Source organism: Papio anubis, chromosome 3 (assembly GCF_008728515.1).
Source record: "Papio anubis isolate 15944 chromosome 3, Panubis1.0, whole genome shotgun sequence".
In the NCBI taxonomy this organism is placed as follows: domain Eukaryota; kingdom Metazoa; phylum Chordata; class Mammalia; order Primates; family Cercopithecidae; genus Papio; species Papio anubis.
Genome location: NC_044978.1, coordinates 115,344,074 through 115,365,580, shown reverse-complemented (window position 1 = coordinate 115,365,580; position 21,507 = coordinate 115,344,074). Strand labels below are relative to the sequence as shown.

General features: G+C 37.3%; 1 protein-coding gene across 6 annotated transcripts in view; it reads right to left on the bottom strand.

Moving 5' to 3' along the window:
* Nucleotides 1-21,507, bottom strand: part of SLC4A4 (solute carrier family 4 member 4) — a 494,300-nt gene that overhangs the window by 29,030 nt on the left and 443,763 nt on the right. For all 6 annotated transcript variants that reach the window (XM_031664484.1, XM_031664486.1, XM_031664485.1 and 3 more), the window contains 3 exons: nucleotides 14,502-14,615; nucleotides 12,297-12,458; nucleotides 433-611 (listed from right to left, as the gene is read on the bottom strand). In XM_031664484.1, the coding sequence (XP_031520344.1) occupies nucleotides 433-611; nucleotides 12,297-12,458; nucleotides 14,502-14,615 (455 nt within the window). The remainder of the gene's footprint in view (nucleotides 1-432; nucleotides 612-12,296; nucleotides 12,459-14,501; nucleotides 14,616-21,507) is intronic.

Sequence of the window (21,507 nt, the reverse complement as noted above, 5' to 3'; positions counted from 1 at the left end):
AGGTTAAAGTTGTTCAGTGTTTATGGGGACAGAAAATGAATTGGAAAATAACAATACCTTTCCCTTTACAGAATCTTAAAAGTCATAAGCAGACTCAAGAGTTTTAGGGCCTTCACACATGACTGTGATACAGTAAACACTGCAGCACCAAAATTACCTGCATGTTGAGGAAAAAAAGTACTCTGGTTGTGTTTTTATGTTGCAACATTTAGCCTTTTGGAAACCCATGAAAATGATATATCATGAGGAGTAAACTAAAAAAATCACTGAAACCTCTGATGAAAATTTAGTCCTTTCTGGAACAAAAAAATGTAGGAATAAATTAATCATCACAAGCCCTGTCTCCTCCAAATTTGTCCATTTCCTTAAGATTGCCACATAGATGTGTGCACAGCGTGTTCTGGGGAGTCATTTTCCTCTGAGTTAACACACCTCACTCCTAGAAACTTTGGTTGTTCTCCAGGTGCAGAAGTCTCTGTCTCCATCTTCAAACTGTCGATGTGAGCAATGGAGATGACTGTAGCAGCTACATACCACGGAAGAGCCATGAGGGAGCATATCACCATGAGGATGGCCACCCAAAAGAGATCCAAGTGATACCCTGCTCCTTTCTGTAGAAAGAGATAACAAAACCATGTGAAGAAAAGACTCATATTCGCTATCTAGTCATATTTCCAGAGGGGAATTAAGATGACCAAAGGAAACCGACTTACTTTGCTTGGTAAGTCAAACTCCTTGAAGCAAGGGACTTTATCTTCTTTGTATTATTCCCCCTAGCAATTAAACATACAGCTGCCTCTTACAGCTGCTATGTTAGAGACCTTCTCTACTATAGCGTTGAATAATTGTCTAAGACTTAAGTCAAAGATACACTTATTATTTGTTTATTCCTAACCTCTCTGTATACAATTTTCTAATCAGAACAATGGAGATATATATGCCCACTCCATAGAGGAATTAAGACCATTCACTGAAGTAACAGAGGCAAAGCATCTTGTAGCAATTTAAACCGCAGTTGTTAATGTCATAGGTGCTTGATAAACGGTGATAGCGGCAGTAGTGGTACTGGCTGTTGTTGTTAAGATAAACATAATAAGCACCTTGAAAGCAGGCACCCTGCCTTCTCTGCTGGACAGCACTGAGTAGTATGCTGTTCATCAACTTACATAAGTATCCGAAAGCAAGATTGAGAAGGTATGTAGGCCATTTCTCAGCTTTCATAATATATGAAAGTAAATGTTTAACAATCTATTATATGTCATCATTAAGGTAATAAACACTCCCTTAATCAGAATAGGCCGATTTCAAACATTGCCCAATGGTCACAATAACATTCACTGACTGGAAGAGCAGACAATGTAACAAAAGGTCTAGCTTTTTTACTCATGAAATAAATATTGTTAAATGTGTCCGCAATGTTATTCTATGGTTCTATTTCTTTGCTCTATTTATGAAGAAATCAAATACTTGATACCCCTACGGAGCCTGAGAAAATAGAGCAGTTCATTTTCACAGCATGGAAGCAGCAGTGCCAAGAGCCAGAACATGACCAATCCAAGGAATAAAGAGGCTGGTTTTAAAAAATGAGGATGTGATTTACACTAGGAACCTGGTGACTGTTATCATTCAGATCTTGTTACAGTTCGTCACAACACTGCTCTCTTCTCACTGAAATGCCAAGATTTCACCCCTGGCTCGCACACATGGATCTAATCATGTTCTGAGAACTCATCACAGGCAAGCGGAGCTGGTACAAGAAAGAAAAGCATATATTCACCTAGCCCAGGCTTGGCTAAATACAAAAATCTACTTGGGATTATGAATATAGGTTAATATATATTCATAAAACCAGTTATTTTCAAGAAGGTATAATAGCTTGAATTGAGAGTGGTGTAAGGCAGAGGAAAGGAGGGCAGAGGTGGGATGAGCTGAAATAAACTTGTTCAATAATGACTAATGCGGTTAATACCATGATATATCTGAGATTTCAGTCATTCATTCTTTCAATGAATATTGACTGACAACTTAGTACCATGCTGGTGACACATCTGTGAATAAAACAGACAAAAAATCTTGCCCTCATGGAGTTTCCATTCCACTGAGGGAGACAACAATGAATACCATAAAAAAGTAAAATATGCAGCATCTCACATAGTAATAAGTACTATGGAGAACTATCAGAACCTAGGCTTGTAGGATGAGTGTAATGGGAAACCACTGGAGGGTTTGAAATGGAGGAGGGTCACAGTTTGCTTATGTTCTAAACACACTGGCTGCTGTGTTAGGTAAATAGGGAAAGGATAGTAAGACTACATAACCATTGGAAGAAATCATGATGATTAGAACCAGAGTGGTGGCAGTGAAGACGGTAAGAAGCGGTTGGGTTCTGGCTATACCTTAAGGTGGAGCCTACAGCATTTTCTCCCTCCTGCCTGTTTGTGTGTCTAGAACCTCACTATGGAGCATTCATGATCTGGCCTCTGTTCACATCTGCAGCCTCATCTTTCATCTCTCTCCAGATTGGATCCTGTGCCACCACCACTTTCAACCACCTGCAATGCCTCATATGTGTTTCTTTCACTGATACCTTTTGTGTGCTTGCCCACATAGCCTCCTCTACCCAGAATAACCTCTACTCTTCCTTTGTTCTTTCTCTCGCTCAGTCCTATTTATCCTTAAGACTTAAATTAACCCTCACCTTTTCTGGTAGGTTTTCCTGCCTCAACCTAGGTGAGATAAGTAAGTCAAGTTGGGTTAGTTCTCCTCCTTTATGTTTCCCTGTTTTTCATTTTACGCCTTCCTCTATCACAGCCCTCATCACACCAATTCTGAAATTATATATGTATTCATCTGTCTTTGACATTAGAATGTAAGTAACATGAGGACCTGGACTGTATCTTTTTTTCTCTGTATTCTGAATACCTTAGCAGAGTACATGATGCACAGCTGATTCTCAATAAATGTTTATTTTTAGAAAAGGACAAATAGCATGCATATACTCCCCTTATTGGCAACTGTAAACTCTTATTTAGCCATGAAAAAAATATAAAACTTTATTGTTAATTCGCAGACATGAGAAACATTTGTGGGGAGGGAAAAAGGAGAAAAACAGTAGAGACATCACAGAATTTTTAAGCCCTCTTTAGACTAAATCACTGAAGTCCATATTAGAAGTACCAGCAGGGTAATAATGAGCAGAATCCACAAATCTTGTTACCAAAAAACCTGTAGTAACCTAAGGATATGCACACTATCCAAATGAATGGGTCAAAAAAATAGCTTACGTAAAAAAAAGTCACCCATGTTACCGTGAGTCATCTCGATGCTTTCTGGATCTATTTTAACTAAAAAAAGTTTGAGTTATATATGTTGAAGACTAGCAAAAAGGGCCCATATGAAAGAGGGTGAAATGAAGATTTTAGACGATGGACTATAAAGGTAACTATATATAACCATCAGAATAAACAAAGGTTCTGAGATAAAATAATTACAGATAGACAAGTACTCTGCTCCCCTTGACACCACTGCTTTGAGATCGAGAACATCCTGGCTAACACAGTGAAACCCCATCTCTACCAAAAAAATACAAAAAAATACAAAAAAAAAAAAATAGCCAGGCGAGGTGGCAGACACCTGTAGTCCCAGCTACTCAGGAGGCTGAGGCAGGAGAATGGCGTAAACCCGGGAGGCGGAACTTGCAGTGAGCCGAGATCCGGCCACTGTACTCCAGCCTGAGCGACAGAGCGAGACTCCGTCTCAAAAAAACAAACAAACAAACAAACAAAAAAGTCTTCCTTCTCCTCAACCACAGTCGACTTCTTTATGTTCTTAAGGGGAAGGGAAAATGACCAATGTGACCTGAAGGCCCTACCTGGTCTGCCTCTACCTCCCCTCCAGCCTCAACTCTCTCATTGCAGCCACACAGGATTATTTCAATCACCTGTTCTTACCAGGTACCTCCTTTTGTAAGGCCTATGCATACACAGTGATTTCTTTGGGTGTCCGAAATAGTCTTCCCACCCAGCCTCATTTAGCTAATTCTTGCTAACATTTTAGGTCTCAATATAAGTGCCATCACATTAGGGAACTCCCTGCACCCTCTCAACACACCATCTCCTTCTCCTTCATGACATCAGCCACATTTGCAGTGCCACATTCTGCATAATTATGTGAATTGTGCCTCTCTCTCTCATAGTTCCATGAGGACAGGAACCATGTATGTTTTTGTTCACCATCAAACTAGCACATGGCACAGCGTGTACCACAGAGTGGATACTCTAGATAAATGTTTGATGGATAAATGAATAAATGCTAATTCACTCATTCAATGGCACTCTGCTAGACCCTAGAGGTAAAATTATAAATAATACACAGTCCTTCCCTCCAGTGGTTTACTTTAATGGTAGAGCTGGTCAAAACAACACGTGTTTATAAAACCAGTATTAAAGTACGAGTGAATTCAGGGTACTGAGAAAGCATCCAGGAGGGGTACCCAACTCAGCACAAAGTCAGGGATGGTTTGCATGGGGGGTAGTATTTAGGTTGAGTTCTAAAATATGAGCCATCACCAGCTCAGAGATAAGAAGTAGGTGAAAAACTATGCAAAGCAAGTTGCCATTCTAAGAAAATGAAATAAATTTGCTGCACAGAAGAAGATGGCTAGAGAAGTTAAGAACTTTTATGTTTTGCTAAAGGCTTTGGAATTTTTTATCACAAGAGCAATGGAAAGTCACTGAAGGGTTTTAGGCAGGCAAGTGATATAATCAGATTTCTATTTAGAAGGATGGCTCTGTTGGGACTATAAATGGTATATTGAGAGTGGTCAAGATTAGAGGCAGAGGACAGACACGACAACACTGTCATAATCCAGGCTTGAGAAGATGCAGTTTAAACCAAAGGAACAACATTGAGGAGAGTTTATGGACAACGAGGTCAAAGAGAAAAAAGTGATAAATTTATTTTGTCAAATTTCAACATGCAAGGCTTACCATGTCTAGTAGAGTGTCCGACACACGCTAAACTCTGGAGACACATTTGTTGAACAGAATGGTAAAAGCTATGCTTCAAATTCATGTTGCCCCAAACTATTGCCATGAGACCCAAGAAGCAAACGGTTATGTCAGAGAAGTTGTTTCTGCAAAACCACCTATATATGTATAAAAACAAGCCACTTCTAAGATGTCCCTTTGAGTTAAAAGTATCTGAATGACTAGATTTGAATGGAATAAAAATAATATTCAAATACTGGTCCTTTTTATATAAAGAATACTGCAAGAAATATGGAAAACAGTATTTTTCAAAAATAACATATGAAACTTTTTATCTGTTCTGTACTCCTCCTCCCCACTGCCATTACCTTTTTCAGATTTTCATCCTTTCTCTCCTGGATTATGCAGCAGCCTCTTCCCACCCACCTTCCCCTTCCACTCAGCTCCCCCCACCCACCTCCACTCTTGCTCCCCCCCCATCCATCCTCACTGCTGCCAGACTGAGTGTTTCAAATGCAATTCTGACCCATCAAGCCCAAGCTGGATGTTGCTGAATAGGGGAGGCCACAGGCAGATGAGAAGGCTGAAGAATACAAAGACTCCCTTTCCATGCTCCTACATCTAAAACTCTGAGGAGGCCCTCAAGGATTCCAGAATCTCTACCAATCCCTAAATGTGCCTTGCACATTCTGTGCTCCTGCACTTTCCTATGTGTCACTCTTTGAATTGGGATTCTGCTTCTACTCCTTGACATTTGTTTAAAGTCATTCTCTCCTTTCAGTGCTCCATGCAAATTCCCCTTCTTCCTTCACACCATCCAGCAACCAACCCTCAGCCCTCAATGCTGCTCTCACCACAAACGTCCCTGTTTTTCTCTTGTCCCTGACAACCCACTCTCCTCACGAACGAATCTTTTTTAAAAATCGAAATCATTATATGCCACTTCCCTGTTTAAAGTGATTCCTGTTTCACTTAGAATGAAAAACTAAACGCTGTAAAATTATCTTTAAGTTTCTACATCAGAGCCTCCTCCCAGAACTATTTTGCGCCTGTCTCCACTCCCAAGGGACATTTGGCAATGCCTGAAGACATTTTTGGTTGTCACAGCTGGAGGGTGTAAACGCCTCTACTGGTGAGAGACTAGAGATGCTGATAAACAGCCTACAATGCACAGGAAAGCTACCACCAACAAAAAATAATGTCCAACTGTCAATAATGCTGAAGTTCAGCAACTTTGTTCCATGTGACCTGGCCCCATTAACTTTGACCTCATCTAAATGAATTAATTCCCCAAGTTTCAGTCACAATGGCCTATTATATGTTTCTCAATACGCCAAGCTCCTTCCCACCCTGGGCCTTTTGCATTTGCTCATATCTTTGGATGGGAAATGATTCTTTAATAAATATTCATTGAACACCTATCCTGTGCTAGTAGGCTCTGTGTTAGATAAAACAACAAATAAGACAGAAACTTGCCCTCTTAGAGTTTACAGATCATTAATTGAGGGCAGACATGAAAACAAATAATTTAATGTACATGCAAGGTACAAGGCACAAATAAAGGCATGGTCAATTCCAACCTTGGTGTTGTAATAGACAGGTGGTGAATAGGGAAAATCCATTAAACTCCTTCAGGGCACAGACTGCAATGTAGAACCATTTTTATCTTCAACATCTAACACAAGTGTTCCATACCTAGCAAGCACTCAATAAATGCTCAAAAGGTTAAATATGCCCTTTAAAGTTTAAAAGACTTCTTGTTTCCATGAATACAAACCAAACGGTTGTTCTATTTTCTGAAACTGGAGATTATTTTAAGTACAAGGAGAGAAAGTGAAACTTTATTTCCTTTTGAAATTGTATATGCTTTACTAATACAGAGTAGAAATCGTTTAGGAATAAATCCACAGAAATCAAAATCTATGAAAGAAAAAGACTAGCCTAGCAGCCTACAGTTTACATGTGGTACATAGTTGATAACAAAGGAGAGGTGAGGAGCAGTACACACTAGGACATGCAGGGACACAGAATAGACATTCATGCTAGGGGCCCACAAAGATCCAGACAATATGCTCATTTATGGGGACATTAAGAGCCATGACATGGTACCTCCCACCAAGGAACTCAGAATTGAAGAAGGGGACACAGACTTGTACACAAATTATAACGCACTCTGAATAGAGATTCAAAGAGGTTTGGAAACGATAATAAAAAGTACAGATAATGAAGTGTTTAACTATGTCTAGAGTAAATTCACAAAAACTCCCTGCAGTGATGACATCTAAACAGGGCTTTGACCAACATAAGCACACACTTTGAGAAGTGGAGAGTTTACATGTTTTGCAGTTATCATCTCTCGCACACAGAGTAACAACTGAGAGCCATGTCGGCCAAAGAGAATACAATTCTCCAACATGTATTTATTGAGTCTACCATATGAAACAGGTGGGCCACATGAGAGCTGAAAAGAGGAATAAAACTGGTCCTGACCTTGAAAACAAAAAGGGATAAGGTAATTATACAAAATAGATACTGTAAAAGACATACGTGACTTGTGCCACAGAGTAATACAAATATACTAAGAGCAAAAACAAGAGAAATATAAATTACATTAAAGGTGAATGCTACACTGAGAAGTTTTTGTATTTGAATTATCTTAAAGGATGGAGAGGATTTTGAAAAACAGCAATCATTAGGAAGTAGGGAGAAGAGCTTTCTGGCTGGAGTACCTAGCATAAGAAACCGTCAGGCTTAAGGAAACCTCCACTGTTCATTTGACTAGAGCACTGGCTAGCATTTGAAGAAAGCCATTTTAAATTTAGCTTGCGCTCCTCTGGCAAAGAGTCTTAAAACCCAGGCTAGGGCAAATGGAAGTTCTTTGAGAGGTAAAGATTTAAAGGGGCCAAAGTGAGAAAGTTTAAAAACACAGGACTGACATACAAGAACAGCACTTTTTAAAAAATGAATGCTTTTGGAATGCAGCAAGGAAGATTGGTTATTAACCCATGGCTAACCCTTTAGAAGAGTGTAGGTACAAAATAAAAGGACTGAGTCTATAGGGTTATGAGAGTAGAAACAGAAAGGAAAAATGAAAATAGGGCAAAAATAGGAATTTGGGAGTTATCAAAAAAGAACACCCTCAAATTAAGGGTTTTACCATAAAAGATATCAGAGCAAATTGGTTGTCACAACCACCTCATATCTATTTCTAGATAGCTATCCTAAATTATTTCTCCCTCCTACACCCAATCTATAACACTCTTGAAATCACTTTCCTTGTGAGAAGTATCCCTGGCTTTGCAGTATGAAGCTCAGAATCTATTCCTGCTTCTGCCAATGACTCAGGGAATGACCTTAAAGAAGTCGTGACCTTGCTGACCCTGGCTTGCTTTTGAGCACTCTGCAGAGCTAATGCAGGGCATAACCAACCAAAATAATGGCCAAAGAAAGCCAAGTGCCTTGGCGTTCCTACATCAATACTGAGCTGTTCAGCAGAGTGGAAAGGTGGATCCCATCCCAAGCAGAACAGACAGCCAGAGCTACTTGACCGGAAGCCAAAGCAAATGCCACCCAAAAACATGCTGTTTTTAATATCACAATGCTTCCATCTCTCTCAGTTTCAGCTTTCTCTTTTGAATCAATTTCATAGCAGTTAAGGCCCTTTAGAATTTTAGACAGAATCTCCAGTGTTCACATTCCACAGCTCTCCTTTCCTAACAAAATATGAGCAAAACAGTTTTCAGAGTGAGAAGCCTTTGATTCATGATGAAATGGTCACTGGTATCATTAGATTTGTGACAAAAGACTGACACACCTATTCCATAACTCTCATTATTCAAAAGAATGATTTCAAGTGGCAATTCCGAAGGTGATGAAAACTTATTTTTTATATATTCAACTCTTATTTTAAGAGGCAAACCCTAATAAAGCTTGATTTTCTAATGTTTTCTACTGAGAATAAGGGAAAAAAGTTCTGTATTTTATCATTCCTAAACTTCTGAAATTCTAAATTCTGAATTTTATCAATAAGAAAACATAGTGAGTAAAAATTTGTAGGCATTTATTTACCTCCAAAGACACAGAGTAAATCTAGCCAACTGTAGATCGTAATTAAGAATTTGTTGCAAATTTTTTCAGAATAAAAATGTATTAGTCAACATCCATTTCAAGGCTTCGGTAAACTAAACCAACATCAAAAACCCTCTCAATACAGAACATCCGAAAATGCTCAAAAAGACACAGAAAATATATTTCAGAAACTATGGCTTATCCACTAGAAAGAGGAACAATTGGATACAAAAAACAATAGCCACGTGAAGAAGCAAATCCTTGGAGTCAGCAAGCCCTGGAGCCTGGAACTGCCCTGAGAGACACTGTGCCAATCCTTGGAGGCTTAGGGCCTGAATTAGAATGACCATCTGAACTCTTGGGACAGAGACCAATTATCGGGCTCTGTGGGAGAGGGCAAAGATGGGAGATACCACCCAAAATAAAACTAGTACACTCTAAACATGGCATACTCAGTTGGCCAATCAAAAAAAAAATACCCCACAGAGAAAGATAGTGAGAACACATGCCTCTCTCAGCCTTGCCATTGGGTATAATGCCAAAAGAAGGGAAAAGAAAGAAAGAATCTCCCAGGATAGGGATATTCCTAACCACAAATCTACAATTGGGTTTAGAGCTGGAATTCACATTATCTCTGTGACCTCGAAATTCCTAAGCCAAACTTCTTGTAGCTTAAAGTTATCTGGCCTTTTATAAATTAGTCTTGGGCTTCTCTCTCTCTCTCTGTCTCTCTATCTCTCTCTCTCCTCTCCCTCTCTCTCTCTCTATATATATATACAATATCAAAATTATATCTCCTCAAGCTTCTAGATCCAATGGCCAATTTAAAGGAAGCACAGAGGACAAAAGAATATGCTTAAATGGGCCAGGCGTGGTGGCTCATGCCTGTAATTCCAGCACTTTGGAAGGTCAAGGAGGGCAGATCACGAGGTCGGGAGTACAAGACCAGCCTGACCAACATGGTGAAACCCTGTCTCTACCAAAAATACAAAAATTAGCTAGCATGGTAGCATGCCCCTGTAATCCCAGCTACTCGGGAGGCTGAGGCAGGAGAATCACTTGAACCCGGGAGGCAGAAGTTGGAGTGAGCCGAGATCACACCACTGCACTCTAGCCTGGGTGACAGAGCGAGACTCCATCTCAAAAAAAAAAAAAAAAAAAAAAAAAGAATATGCTTAAATGATACCATGGGGAAGCAATCACCAAGATCTAGACTATGGCAAATTTTTTGGTACAAATGTAGATTTTATTTTCCAAAAATGGCTGGAAAATATCTCCTATCTTATATGATTTTCTACAATACGACCTTGCCATTCCCCCATTAAAAAGAAGATTCCCCCCTCATCCCCTTGAATGAAGGCTGCCCCTATGACTATTTTGACCCATTGACTATGGCAAAGTAAAGAAGTAAAGCTGTGCCAGTTGCAGATATAACCATTTAATGGCCTAGCATCTTTCACTTCTTAAATAAGTCAGCTGCCATGTAACAAGTGCAAATAACCCAACATCACCAGAATGTGAGAAGCTCAATGATCTTAGAATTAAGAAAAGTATTTCAGAGCAGTACAATATCTACTCATGGCAGGAGTGGGCATGGGGGAAAGTCACTTTAATGTAATTTTGCAATTGAATTCACAACTTTTTCTTTCATCATAAGTGAAAACCACTTGGTTTCCTTTGGGAGCACTGATTTCCTGGAGAGATCTGTTCTTTAGGGACAGTCAAGTTTTTTGTTTGTTTTTTTGGTTTTATGTTTTTGTTTTTGCTCTTTTTTTTTTTTACTCCCCATATTAGAGGGGAGCATACCTCACTTGTTTTCATGCTTCTGTGAACTGTCTCGTACTGAAGCCCAGTTACTCTTCATTCTGCCCTTCCACATCACTAAATATGCTGACCTCCAGGACAGTTACATACTTTCACTTATGGTTTTAGTAACTTTCCCATGATGTTCTTCTCTACCATACTCTGCTACTTTCCAATCATGTCAATATTGAGGCAGGTGATACTTTCAGTACACCAGACTCACGTTACTCTAACTTACAAGTGTTGACGACGTCATCGTCAACTTGCTTCAGGAGCTAGCCACATGCTTTGGACCAGTTCATCAATCTCAGCCTTCTCTCCTTCCAAACTCTCAAAATCTAAACATCTTTTCTTTGACCAAAGCCTTTAATTTTCTTCTCCTGGTCTTATTATTTTGGGATTTACTCCTTTCTTACCATGATCCACAGCTTTTTAAGTTCTCCCTACTTGGATAGTTTATCAGAATCCTCCTCATCTCTCTCATTCCTCTACTCAATGGGTTTCTATAGTCAGCCAATTCTTTATATTTCCTGAATATTTTTCCTGCTATACCTACTGTGCTGGACTCTATTCTTAGTAATATCCTCTCCTTCTGGGTAACAGACTCTAATGCATTAACATGCTTCCCTCATATGGTGGTTATGAAAAGTTAATGAGTTAACATATAATACAAAGTGCTTAGAAGATGGCCTGGCTTATAGTAGCCATCCACTAAATAACAGCCCTTATCATTGTTACCATTCATATCTCACTTCTTCAAATGGTATTGTAAAAATTCATTGCAACTAAAAAAGTCACTAGAGCTGGAAAAACATTATATAAAGTAAGAGCATTTTAGGCAGCTCTCTTGAAAGATATCCCAGACCACTGAGGCATTTTCTTTAGAGTCATAACAAAGTTAATAACTGATTTTTTAAATGTACAAAATAAAGTATTTTTCTCCATACTTTATGGTTAATAACATACTGACACAAGTAAGTGAAGACAAAAAGCAAGAATGCATACCAGCAGCTTACAACCACGAACTATCTGAATAATCTTTAAGAATAAACCTGAGTTGATTTAAGAGAAGGCAGATGCTCAGTATAAATTAATTAAATCTTTGATTGTCATTCTCTTTATTGAGGATATTTACTCCACTAAAATCAGATATAGGATGACTGTGGCTAAGTAGTAAATTATGTTTATATTCTTTCTGCGCTGGTGAAAGAAATATGATTTGAAACCTTTTTTTTCAGATTTAAATGAGCTCTCCCTAAAGTGCTACACTGAAGACATGTGCCAATACAAAGTGATCTCTGGTTCTGCGGACTTGTAAAGAACATTAGCTATAGTAACTCCCAACAAAGCTTCCTTGGTTTTTAATCAATTAGTGTTTTCAAGTACTAAAAAAAAAAAAAAGTAGAAGGCAATGATAGACATATAACAGACACTTACCTTGAGTTTATGTTCTTTTCTGTTTACAATCACAGCTGTAATTTGTTGGTCCATGAAAATCAGTATAGTGACCAACAAAGCCGGGATAGCAGCGGCAAGGCACACCCACCAGGGGTTTTCTCCAAACGGTGGAACAAACCAACCTCGGTTTGGACTTGTTGGCTTGAAAAAGACAGAGGACATTTTTCAGAAAATTATCAAGTTAATATATACTATTTGGTGAAAAATCAATGGGAAGACATGCTATTATATTTGGATAACCAACATATTGAGAAATATAAACAGTTTTGAGCTGCAGAATGAAGATTATTCACCAAAACCCTCCCAAAGGATGTTATTTTTGAGAAATTCTTTAAAGAAAGGAGAGAAAGAATATGAGCCATTGGAAAAGAAGTGAATGGCATTTTGTGCATTTGGGATGATTTAAGATAAGGACTCAAAATGGAAGAAACTGATTTAAGTTTAAAGAGTAGCCAGAAGAAAACTCCAAATGTAACATTCAGTAAAACGGTAGCAAGAAATTACCAAACCACCATGAATTTTGTTCATGGGTTTTAGCAATTATAATGAAGTTGTTTATACTATTGCCAAATTTTAACAGCTTCATAATATATATAAAAAGTCATAACTGTTTTTATATAAGTGAACTAATGTAAAAATTCTGGTCTCTTATTTTACATATGAAATAATGATCTATAATAACTGGGTAAATTTTAGGAAATGTCACAAAAAAACTGGAAAGAATTGCCATTTTTGCAGTTCTTAGACTGTTTTCCATCAATAGATCATGTATGTCTACTCCAGAACTACAGAAAAAAAGTGTTTCCTATGCTTTTCCTTACTTTCAACAATGCTAATAAAAAAACTAAAATAGAACGCTGTGAATTATTTTCTCCATATTTGCTGTCAAGAAAGTCTCATTTCTCTTCTGAGGATATTCCCATCATCTGTCTCATAATTCTGTCACTGAATCTAACCTCATTTTACTACAATTAGCAGATGTGAGCTTGTTAGGGAAAAAAATTTGTCTTACTCATCAATGCATTTCAAATTTCCAGTTTAGAGCCTGACTCAATATTCAATAAATATTAACTCAAATGAATTAATGATTGAATGGATGAGAACTTATCTTTACTAATGAATATGTGATAGCAGAGATAATTCAAAAAATAATGTGTATTATAACATATCTATCCTTCCTCATTAAGTAGTTATTAATCTAAAACTGCAACTGGCTTAATAATTCTTAGCAAATATATGATCTCAGTAGTGGAGGGAATGAGGATTATTTTAGAAAACAGATAAAAGGCTTGTAATGAAAAATGTAATGAAAATATTAGCTAGGAATATGTTTAGGAATGACTGGAATGTAAATTTTATCCATTACCTGCACATATCAATAGGTTCGTAAGTTAAGTAATTGTTATATCTACCTTGTAATAATTACAATTTGCCATATATATATATATATCATATATATATATGCATGTGGTAGGTAGTTTCATAGTATGAAAAGAGTATTAGACTAGGCGTCTAGAGGCTTGGGTTCTAACTTCACACCTTGACATTACTAGTTCCATAATCTTAGGCATTTTACTTAATTCTTTGAGCTTCAATCTTAACGTTATAAAATCAGGATGATGACCAGCCTGGGCAATACAGTGAGACCTTGTCTCTATAAAACATTAAAAAATTAGCTGGGGGTGGTGCATGTGCCTATAATCCCAGCTACCTGGGAAGATAATGTGGGGGGATTCTTTGAGCCTGGGAGGCAGAAGTTGCAGTGAGCTGAGATTGCACCACCACACTCCAGCCTAGGCAACACAGCAAGGCCCTGTCTCAAAAAAGAAAAAATCAGGAGGATGATAGCTACATTATATACTTCCCAGAGTCATTATATAGATCAATGTAATAAGGCATATAAAATATTTTGGATATTTTAAAAAATTCTAAAACTATAAGGCAGAGTTTATAATAGTATTATCAGTTGTTTTAAATAAAAACCCTAGTCTTGACATTTAATTGTAGTGAAGATATTAAACTACATGTCTATATGAGACTAAAAGGGACTGATTTTGAAAAAAAAAAAAAAAAAAAAAAAGGATAATTGTACAAAACTAACTCAAAGGGACACACAATAAACTAGAATGGGGGAAAGAAAGAAAAAGAGTTCCAGGAATGACCAAAAGACAGACATTCACCTACCTTGAACTCACTTGGCACAATTAGTTTCGGAGTGTCCACGCCTACCAGGGCATCTATTACACAAAAGATGAGAATGGACAAGATAATGGCAAAATCACTGATCAGTTTTCTTGCCTGGAAAAATAAAAAAGAAACCAGGAACCATTTAGCACCAGATACATACATTTGTTTGTGTTTGAACTGAATGAAGAATTTTGTATTTGCTAATAGTTTATAGTAACAGCTTCATTAACCAATTGAAGGAGGTATCAGAGTGCAGAAAGATAATTTTTAAAATTGTTTTTGTATTAGTATATCACCTGGCTAGATATAATGTAATCCCAAAGAACAGATTGCTCGCGCTCTCTCTCTCTCTCTCTGTGTGTGTGTGTGTGTGTGTGTGTGTGTGTGTGTGTATGTAGACAGGGAGAGCAATCAAATATAACATATCCCTGAAATACTGTATAAACTCATCCTGCTTGCAACATGGTCACCTGCATAAGAATGAAAACTAAGTACATATTATAAAAATCTGCACAACAACATAGAAATTCTGTGTTATTTGGGAGGCAGCACTGTGAGTACAGAGTAAGATAAATCTCATAAGACAGCCTGAAAACACCAAGAATCTAGCATGGAAGGGCTTAGAAGTTCCTGTCCCTTGGGTGAAGTAAATATCAAGACCTCAAAGTAACGTCAAGTGATGAAAGATGGAAATGTCACAGCTGCACTAGTTTTGTCAAATAAAATATTTCTCAATCCAGGTTAGCACTTAAAGTCTCACATATGTGGAACATCTCTCCTCTACCACTTCTTGCGTGTGACTGCCATTATCTGCTAACCCTCCAAATTCCTAAGTACCTCCCTCTGGTCAGGACAAGGTCTGGGCTTTAAGGAATACAGCATTAAACTAAGACCTTTCCCATGAAGTGGGTGAAAAATGGCCATTTGCAAGTTGGTAAGGGGAGCATAGTACCATTTGGTTTCTTGAGATTGTTCTGTAGTCTCTAGTGGCACTAATGAGGATTAAGGGCATTACCAGAGCACAGATATCTGAGTTTCCCATATGGTAGATACACATGTTAGCACATAATTTAATCATTCAACAAGAATCTACTTAGTTCCTAATAATTTTCTTGGTGCTAAGGATACCACAGTAAACAAAACCGATACAATTCACGTCCCCATGAAGCTCATAGCCAAGTTATATACAAGGAAGCCTGCTCCTATATAAAACCAAGGTTGATTCAGAGGTTATGAAGTTATCTCAGGGTGAGCAGTCAGTTTCTGATGCTGCTGGATGAAGGAAGGGAGATCAGTGATGGGGTGAGTGGATGCACTGTTCTGAAGACAAAGGATTTCTTGAAAGGGAATAGTATTACTGCAGCCAGGTAGTCAACAGAAACTAAAATGAGAAATGAAAATTACGTGGCAGGGTGGGTAAGGTAAAGGCCCTAGTGTTCAATGCTTGACCTTTATCAGGTGTCAGGAGCCTGATACTAACTAGTGGCAGGATCAGAGTTGTTCCTTTCGGCCTGGAGTTCCTTTCTTTCTCAGAGGGCTAGATTTGCTAGGGTTAGCTTTCTTGAAAAGTATATACTGAGGAAGAGAAGGCCAGCCTTTTGGGGGCAACTTAACATCAATTATACACAATAATGTTAAGAACCGATAGATGGCAGGGATCAATTTCGGTAGACAATATAGTACGGCAGTTAGGAGCACAACTACTATTGGAACTCCTGCACCCTTATTTCCTATTTGTAAATACTTACCCTTTCTTAGCTTCAATTACTTTACCTGCAAAACATAGCCAAAATAATCCCTACAACTTCATTGGTTTGTTATCAGAATTAAATAAGAAAAGCCATGAAAGTGCTTAACAGTATTGCCTGGAACATAATAAACTCTCCTAATATAATTATTGTTATTTCAAGTTCTAGAAGCTCTCATGACTGCAGAGACCACTGGAATACCTAAATGATCTACCGTCAGGAGGTCTTTGAAATGAAACTTCAAATCCAAGAAATAAAAAATAAAAAGCCCATTAGTAACATAGAACTGCCACTGAGAGCTAATTTTGGTTAGAAGTATCTGGAATCACAGCAAAAAAAGGATGTTTCTCAGGGGCTCAATATTGGAGGAAACTCATTTATTAAGTTTTGTGCAAGTAGCGTTGACACTGGCAGTTCAGTGTGGTCTGGCAAAAGATGGTCCTATGAAGCAGTTCAGGAGTACGTTAGGAAGTTACAAACACCCCTCTAGACTAGTGGGTCATAAATCACTGGAGGACCAGAGGTCATTGCAAAGGTAAAATGGAAGTCAGTTCTCACTTATCACTCTTACAATCCTCACCTAGAAAATGCAACCAGTAGGCAACACAAATATCCTATAAGTTGTTCGAAAGAAGAGAAATAGTTATTTAAAAGGCAGATAGCTTTCCTCCTCTTTTTAATAAACAGGAGAAGGGAAATAGATGGGAGCAAATAAATTCAATCTGCAATTCTTTGGTAGAAATTCCCATAGGACCTATACCTCTGGCCCTGGTGGAGGACAGATCTGCTTGACCAAAATCACTACCAGGCACCTGGGCAATTCTGCTTCTTTAGTTGGTAGAGGAGGCATTCTAGCTTTCCATAAACTGGACGCCCTGCAAAACCTACATGGCAAACTGAACCTCATCACTCAGGGCCCACATATGGGGCTGCTAATTTGGCCGCACTACTCCAAGAGATGGTGAGATCAAGCCACATGATTCCAAGTACCAACAAAGAGAAAATGCCCTGAAAGATCTATATTGCTTTAAGAAATTATTCAAGGTATAATAATGTTGAAAGAAAAACAGTTTTTTTCAGACAAATATACCAGCTGTATTTTAATTTGGGTGTTGGTTACACAAATGTATAATCTGTGAATTTTACTATGAAAATTAAAGCTCAATTTAAAATGTACCCCAACACCCCCTCAAAATCCCGTAACTTCCAAATCCAAATCAGGGTTGTCTTTCAAATTTTTCTCTTTGGGAAGCTATTCATTTATTTTAATGGTGTTGTTATTGTTCCAAAAATTATAAATTCCTTTTATAGTTTTAGTACTGAGCAAAGATTGTTTGATTACCCACATTAACTATCACACATGTCTGAAAGATCCATAATTCTATCTTCTTTGAAATATATTTTTTGTTTCAATATTAATATATGTTCATTATAGAATGTTTAGAAAAAATAATGAAAAAAGAAAATGTTTTCTAATTCTACTATGTAGAAATAAATTTTAACACTTGCAAATATATCCTTTTATACATATTTATGTGCATATATATGTGTACCTAATAGAATTTTTCACATACTGTTGACATTTTGATTTTTCCACTTTTATTCTATTTCATTTGATATTTTCCATAATAGTACACATTATTGACTCCATAGTATTATGCTGAATGGTTATCCTAAAATCTACTTTTCTATTACCCTACTGTTTAGATTGTTTTTAACTTTTCACTATAATGAACCGTATCATAAAGAAATCTTTGCACATATATAAGACTGTTTCCTTAGAATAAATTCCTGTCAGAAGAGTTACTATATCAATGTCTATATAAAAATTTAAATCTTTTGCTATATAATGCCAAATTACCTTCTAGAATGTTATATTGAGTTTCCAATTTTCGCTGTACTCAACAATACACAAATTACTGCAGATACTCTGTAAAGTTAAATCCGTACAAAGCAAAAGAAATTTGTCACCGCTGAGGATATTCAAAAGAATATAAAATTGTCAAATCTCCCAAAATTATCATTTCTGCAGCTTAATGAAGCAACTGAATTTCTTACTCCATTCTGAACTCTCATATTTAATACAGAGCCTAGACAGATATATCACCCTCTAAAGATGGCCCTAACATGTATTCTCAAGAGTATCTCATTAAACTTCATAAACCTCATATTACATGGATAGACAGTAAATTTAGAATTACAAGTGGATACGAAGGCAACTCTGATAGCAGGATATGTGTATGGAAATAGTCCAACCATCCAGTATAATTTTTCAAAAGCAACTGTCTGTAATATACCAGTTACCATGTTCTGATCTAAGAATACTATGGCATTCTGAAGACATTTTGGAAATCAGATCTAGCAGACCTGAATTGCATCCTACTTCACTGGATACTCTAGTTCTTCTTAGCTGGTCTTTTCAACTCCTCCAAACTCTTGAGACTGCAGTGTTCCACAGTTCAGACTTTGGTCTCTTCTTTCCTATCTATATTCTCTCCCTAAGTGATTACATTCAGTCTCATGCTTTAAAATGCCATTTACATGCTAAAGAAATATAAAAAAATTTATATTTCTAGGCTAGACCACTCTTCTAAGTTCCAGAATCATCTATCTAACTACCTGACACCTCCACCTGGATTTTTTATATATACTGAAAGAGGAGAAATAGTTATTTAAAAGGCAGATAGCTCTCCTCCTTTTTTTAATAAACAGGAGAAGGGAAATAGATGGTGGCAAATAAATTCAATCTGCAATTCTTCGGTAGAAATTCCCATAGGACTTAAACCTCTGGCCCTGGTGGAGGACTGACCTGCTTGACTAAAATCACTGCCAGGCATTTCAAATTTATGCAAAAACTAAGTGCTTGATCTTCCCCTGGCTCGTCTTCCCTGGCCCAAACTGCCCCACCACTGACACCCTAAACCTGCCCTTTGAGTAGTTTTCTCTATCTTAATTAATGCCAGCTTAATTTTCCCCATTGCTCATACCCAAAACTTTGGAATATACTCAACTCTTCTTCCTTTTATATCCCACATCTAATTGGTCAGCAAATTATGTTGAAAATATACCTAGGATCCTATCAGTTCGCATCACCTCCATTGCTAGTACCACACTGTCTAAACCACCATTTTATCTCATATGATTTACTACATTAGCTTCCTACATAGTCTTCCTGCTTCTGCACTTGCCCCCCTTCAGTACACTATTAACATAGCACCCAGTATACTCATCTTAAAATTTAAGTCAGATACTGTGGTAAGCAGATTAAAGTATAATATATCCCTAAAGATGTCCACATCCTAATTCCCAGAACCTGTGAATATGTAATGTTACATGGCTAGGGCGAATTAAGGCTGCAGAGAAAATTAATGTTGCCAATCTACTGGTTTAAGGGAGATGATCCTGAATTAAACAGGTGGGTCCAATGTAATAACAGGGGTTCTTGTAAATGAAAGAGGGAGGCAGGAGAATCAGTGTCAGAATAACAAAGTATGAGAAAGACTTGACTGGCCATTGCTGGCTATAAAGTTGAAGGAAAGAGTCATGAGCCAAATAATGCAGGCAGCCCCTAGACGGCAGAAAAGGCAAAGAAACACTTTCTTCCCTAGAGCCTCCAGAAAGAATGCAGTCCTGCCCACACCTTGATTTTAGCCCACTGAGACCCATTTCAGATTTCTGATCTCCAGATCTTAATTTTGACATCCAGATCTGACCTCTCAGATATAAATTCTGTTGTTTTAAGCCACTATGTGTGTGGTGACTTGACAAAACAGCCATAGAAACTAGTAACATATAAACAAACAGGTAGAGATATATAAATGATACATATATTATGATATATATACATACATACACATGTACGTGATGGCACTTGTCAAGTGTGGCATTATTACAGTATAGGTAGCTTAAAACACTAATGTTAATACATGTCAGGATTACAGTTCTTAAAATTTATGGAGAAAAAAGCTACCCTATTAATAGCGTTGCTTAACCTCATTAAAAATCACAGTCAGGGTGATACATTTTGCATAATATACAAACTTCTATTTCCACTTCCTTCCCCTTAAATTGTACAATATTAGTTTAGTTACAGCAGAAATCACCCCTGGAGAGTGTTTATTATTAAGATATTCATTTCTGTGATCTTGAATCCAGTTTAAACTTCATAGTCAAGGAAATTGATTTTTCCCAGACCACTGTTGTATTCAACTCTAAATCCCCTAATTAGAGAGGACAGGTAGGGGTGCTATTTTAGCAGACGATTAATGTCTTACTCTATACTAAAATGAAACTTTTAATTTGAGTTAGGCAAAACTGACATAGTAGAAGTAGAAAGTGCCCTAAAAATGTCTAGCAATGAGTACATACAGTCTACTAGATACACACTGGGGTCTGTAAATAAGACTTCTCTGTCTGACTTGAAGGAACTAAGAACTGCTCTCTTTGGGCCCTTCTCACAGTTTTAAGCACATTTAGAAAAAAAAAAGTATGCGATTTTCTTTCGTCATTTGTTTTCCCTTTCATTTCATCAAACTTGATCTCTTTCAAAAACTCCAAAAATGTGCTGTTATGTAGGTCAACATATCAATAAAGATATCAACTTAGAAAGTCATAGTTTCCAATTCTCTACTATTAACAGCTATTACTGGTAATGATTAAAAGTAGAAGTGCCAAAGTTTTCATGAGAAAACCTGTTCCCTCAAGATTTCATGCCCAAATCTGTGGCTTCTGAGGTCTCAAATCTAGCTTAAACAAACATCATAAATTGTGGTTGTCCATCCAAATCAAATGCTAAGTCTCTCCAGGCTCAAACTTCAATATCTTAGGATTATAAATTATCACAATCTAACAGAATACAAATTAAGATAATTAATAGCAAGAGCTTGCCATTAAAACAGTTTTTTTAAATGATACATGGATGTGCTACAGCACATAACTCCTACCTCAATTTATTAAAGACAGAAAGAGAAGCATGTCTCAATTCAGACTGTAATGCCTTTTTTATATCAGACTAGTTTTGAACTCTTTCATTTTTGTTTACTACTTTTAATTATAAAAATGAAGAGGAGAATAATATTTCTGTCCTCTGCAGGATTAATTAGACAGTATCTCAATTAATCTAATGAGAAGCCAGCAGCTTAAATATTTAAACTACCAAAGCAAAGAAGAAATTAAGCAGATGGGAAAGGAAATTCAAATAAACATATGCTGTTCTCTCCTTCTTTGGCAAAACAACCTAATAAATCTATGATAAA